This window comes from Coregonus lavaretus (genome assembly GCF_964263955.1).
Source record: "Coregonus lavaretus genome assembly, chromosome: 1".
Classification (NCBI taxonomy): domain Eukaryota; kingdom Metazoa; phylum Chordata; class Actinopteri; order Salmoniformes; family Salmonidae; genus Coregonus; species Coregonus lavaretus.
Window position 1 is genome coordinate 65,220,394 of NC_139988.1, and position 5,033 is coordinate 65,225,426.

At 41.5% G+C, this 5,033-nt stretch overlaps 1 protein-coding gene across 1 annotated transcript; it reads right to left on the minus strand.

Moving 5' to 3' along the window:
• Positions 1 to 244: 244 nt before the first annotated feature.
• On the minus strand, positions 245 to 3,014 carry LOC311130941 (adhesion G protein-coupled receptor E3-like). The gene is made up of 7 exons (XM_084163764.1): positions 2,991 to 3,014; positions 2,634 to 2,747; positions 2,390 to 2,549; positions 2,118 to 2,240; positions 1,666 to 1,814; positions 995 to 1,156; positions 245 to 842 (listed from the first exon to the last, which is right to left on the minus strand). Exons 2-7 carry the CDS (start codon positions 2,655 to 2,657, stop codon positions 693 to 695), a joined length of 768 nt encoding a protein of 255 aa, XP_084019890.1. The 5' UTR covers positions 2,658 to 2,747; positions 2,991 to 3,014; the 3' UTR covers positions 245 to 692.
• Positions 3,015 to 5,033: the final 2,019 nt, after the last annotated feature.

Below are 5,033 nucleotides of genomic sequence, written 5' to 3' on the forward strand. Positions count from 1 at the left end.
ACCTTAATGACTTGGAGAAGATCTGCAAAGAGGAGTGGGACAAAATCCCTCCTGAGATGTGTGTAAACCTGGTGGCCAACTACAAGAAACGTCTGACCTCTGTGATTGCCAAAAAGGGTTTTGCCACCAAGTACTAAGTCATGTTTTGCAGAGGGGTCAAATACTTATTTCCCTCATTAAAATGCAAATCAATTTATAACATTTTTGACATGCATTTTTCTGGATTTTTTTGATGTTATTCTGTCTCTCACTGTTCAAATAAACCTACCATTAAAAGTATAGACTGATCATGTCTTTGTCAGTGGGCAAATGTACAAAATCAGCAGGGGATCAAATACTTTTTTCCCTCACTGTATGTCCTTCCTTTGATTACAACAGAGCTGCTATTTAAATTTGTACAATAATACTGTATGGCAAGCTTATGTCTACAACTGAATGGAGAAAAAGTAAATTGACATTGATGGGAATTGAGAACAACTAATAATCTCTAATATTAAAATACATTTATATATTTCATAAAATCATTTTTATCAAGTGCCTGAAGTTGAAACTAAAACTTCATATTAACATTTTCTAACAGTTCTTTCACAGTCTAAACTGTTATTTTACAGTAAATTGACATAGGGTGGGATTATATACAAAACACAGGAAAGAGAGATTTTAGAAATCCCTGCTGTCTAAGTTGAGGTGCTTTAGAGCGTCAAATGCTGTTCTGGTTGGCTCCCTCCATTGTGTTTTTTGCTGATAAAACGACACCACAGGGCCATGAGCAGGGATAGGACCACACAAGCCAGCGCCACGGAAGCGCCCACCCACATCACCAACGGCAGCTGTCTATGTTTCTGTCAATGAGGAATGACAAGAATCAAATACAGACCATACTACTGCTCCAAGGCAGGTCTGCTCCGAGTGTGAGTTTGAAGGCAAAAAGACCTTCTCACAGATCTAAGACCCTTTTCCCTCTTAGTAGTTCTACAGTGTTGTTGTGTATCACCTTATTCTCTTGGATTCCCCTGAGCAGGGCAAAGCTGCTGAGATGGGTGCAGGCGCACACAGTGTGGGTGGAGTTGGACATCACTGAGGTGCAGCCCTGGATTGACCACGCCCCCTCACCATCCTCTGACCAATAAACACAGGTGGTATTCGCATCACTTGACTGGGAAACAAAGGAGACGAGACTCATATCATTTTATTAACAGCTAGGGTCTACTGCATGCATGTCTGTTAAACAAATGTGTTTTACGTCTAATAAAACCTGTTTTAAAGGGATAGTTCACTTTATTTTGAAGTTAAGCATATTTTCGACTTCCCTAGGGTGTTGTTGTTTCCTCCAAATAGTTTTTTAAATCGTTAGCTGGTTATTACGCAGAATAATCTGGCTAGCATTTTTGTATCTGTTAGCGGTGCATTCAAAAGCATGGGGACGCAGACCACACCAAGTTCTTTCCCCATGATTTTGAACGCCCCGCTAATGGATACAATCCGTTTCCACTAGCATTGCTACATTCCCCCAAAATGGTAGCTAGGAGATTCTGGACGTTGCTAAATAACCAGCTAAAAAATTTAAAACGATTTGGAGCAAACAACCACAGTCTAGGGAAGTCAAAGATAAGCTAAAAGTGAAAGAAGTGAACTATCACTTTAACTGAGAGACACAATTGTTACCTTCAAGTGATTGAAGGTGAGAATGATAGGTTCAGACAGGTTTGTTGTGTTGGGGTTGCTAACTGATACGGTCACCACTCTGGAGGAAAGCTGCTCAGAGCTGTTGGTCAAAGTCTGCAGACTCTTGTAGCTGAGCAAAATGGCAAACCCTGCAAACAACATAACACAAAACCAATACACACAGAAACACAATCAATATAAAACAAAACCAATTCACAAATCATCAAGTATACAAACCCATCAACCTAAAAAAAAAAAACATACGGTACACTAAATATGCCCTATATATTATAAGTACTGAACAAAACACAACAGCCTCCACACAAATCATACAAGATACAAAATACACAAAAAACTTGTAAAATACACAAGTAAATACTTGTCACTCAGAAACTTCCAATTACTTTGTTTTTTAAGAAGCATAATGCCACTGCAGCTGAGTGGGTCTGTACCTGGGTAATTCCTGTCCTCTCCGATCACCATCTCCCAGGTGGTGTCAAGTTGGATGTTCTCATTGGTCAGTCTGACTGGTCCTCGTGGTGGTGTCCTGTCCCTCCTCACCACAACTTCTACCTCTGTTTTACAACATAGGGACAAAAATCGATACTGACTAGAAATGACCATTATTGAAAGAACAAGTGGTCAATGTGTTCAGTGTAAGGTTAAGTTGTGGTACTGGTGAGGTTAGAGTGATCAGTAAATGTGTTTTCAGTATAAGTGTTACCTGTGTGCCTTGTATTTATCCTGCTCACATTCTCTCTCAACTGTGGAGCGATCAGTCTGATAGAGTTTTCTACTGTCCTCAGTAGCATAGTCACTTTACTGCTGTTACCACCTTGACCATTGGACTGTAGTTGAAGAACATCAGTGACATTGGCCAGTACCTTTAGAGAAGACAGAGACAACAGAGATGTGATGTAACGTGTGTGTGTGTGTGTGTGTGTGTGTAGGTCAGGGTGGCAACTTACTGTCAAAAGCACCTCTCCAGTCATTCCTGTAGCTCCAGCCAACCCAGAGGAGTTACTCAACACCAAACAGTTGTTTCTCAAGAGAGACAAGAGGCTGTCAAAACCTGGTAGAGTCTGAGAGAGAGAGAGAGAGAGAGAGAGAGAGAGAGAGAGAGAGAGAGAGAGAGAGAGAGAGAGTACACAGAGAGCGAGAGAAAGTACACAGAGAGCGAGAGAAAGTATACAGAGAGAGAAAGTACACAGAGAGAGAGAGAGAGAGCGATAACGAGAGGAAGAATATGGTAAATAATCTCAAGACCTCAAGATGAAGAGAAATACATTTAAGAAAATAATAATTTAAAAAGAGGAAGAATTTACCTGTTCAGGTGTACTCTGAGTTGCATAAGGGTCACAATTCAGCTCTAAAGGAAAACCATGAATCCAAATGACCTCAGTTCGTACAATACAACACATCACAACACACTGTATCAGGCCGGTCATCATGATTGTGAAACTGGTAACTGGGTAGGCTGGGTGGAGGTTTCAACAGATGGCCTCAAGATCAGTGGTCCCAAGCGAAGGCAATTGGGACAGCAGAAAATGAATAAGTAAAACAAGTATTTCTCTCACCTTGACACTTAGTTTGGTTGTTGCCGTAAGTAGTGAATCCAGGGGGACAATGACACCTGTAGCTTCCCTCCAGATTCCAGCAGGTTCCATTCTCTCCACAGGGGTATTTGTTCCCAGTCCCTATACATTCATTTACGTCTGTGTGTGTGTGTGTGTGAGTAAGTGAGTGAGTGAGTGAGTGAGTGAGTGAGTGAGTGAATGAGTGAGTGAGTGAGAGAAAGAGAGACAGAAAGAGGAAGTGGGGGAATAAGAAAGACGATGAGGACGTGGATGTGTCGGACACTGTCCTGACAGAGTGATACATGGATGTGTCGGACACTGACCTGACAGAGTGATACATGGATGTGTCGGACACTGACCTGACAGAGTGATACACGGATGTGTCGGACACTGACCTGACAGAGTTATACACGGATGTGTCGGACACTGACCTGACAGAGTTATACACGGATGTGTCGGACACTGACCTGACAGAGTTATACACGGATGTGTCGGACACTGACCTGACAGAGTTATACACGGATGTGTCGGACACTGACCTGACAGAGTGATACTAAAGACACACAATAACCTAAACACAATGTGGATAAGACGTTTCAAATAATTCTGGTCAATGCATTTATTTGAGTTTTGCTTTCAGACCCATCATAATTAGCCACCATAAGGCAAACATAATTTATGACAGAGAAGTTATAGAGACACAAGTTCTAAAACGGTGCTTTGCTGGTACTGTTGGCTATACATTACAGAGTATAGTGTTAAATGCACCATCTAAGACTATTGGTACAACACCGTACGCAAGGAGACTCATGACCCAAGGAGAATGGTGTTTTACTCACCTACACACTTAGAACTTATATCACCTTCGTTATGGAATCCCTGGAGACAACTGCACCAGTAGCTTCCCTTTATATTGTGACAGGTTCCCCACTTCCCACAAATATGTATGTTCTCACCACACTCATCTATGTCTGATAGTAGAAGAAAAAAGTGGTTGAGAGAGAGATGATGATGAAAGTGTATGTGATGAGAATGGAAAAGTAACAACAAATAAATACCACATTTCAATTGTCTGTATTCAGAATGTATTCAGACTTTTTCCACATTTTGTTACGTTACAGCCATATTCTAAAATATATTAAAATTAAATCTACACACAATACCCCATAATTACAAAGTGAAAACAGGTTGTTAGAATTTAGAATTGATTAAAAATACAAAACAGAAATACCGTATTTACATAAGTATTCAGACCCATTGTTATGAGACTCGAAATTGAGCTCAGGTGCATCCTGTTTCCATTGATCATCCTTGAGATGTTTCTACAACTTGATTAGAGTCCACCTGTGGTAAATTCAATTGATTGGACATGATTTGGAAAGGCACACACCTGTCTATATAAGGTCCCACAGCTGATGGTGCATGTCAGAGCAAAAACCAAGCCATGAGGTCAAAGGATTTGTCCGTAGAGCTCCGATACAGGATTGTGTCGAGGCACAGATCTGGGGAAGGGTACCAAAAAATGTCTGCAGCATTGAAGGTCCCCAAGAACACAGTGGCCTCCATCATTCTTAAATGGAAGAAGTTTGGAACCACCAAGACTCTTATTAGAGCTGGCCGCCCGGCCAAACTGAGCAATCAGGGGAGAAGGGCCTTCATCAGGGAGGTGACCAAGAACCCGATGGTCACTCTGAAAGAGCTCCAGAGTTCCTCTGTGGAGATGGGAGAATCTTCCAGAAGGACAACCATCTCTGCAGCACTCCACCAATCAGGACTTTATGGTAGAGTGGC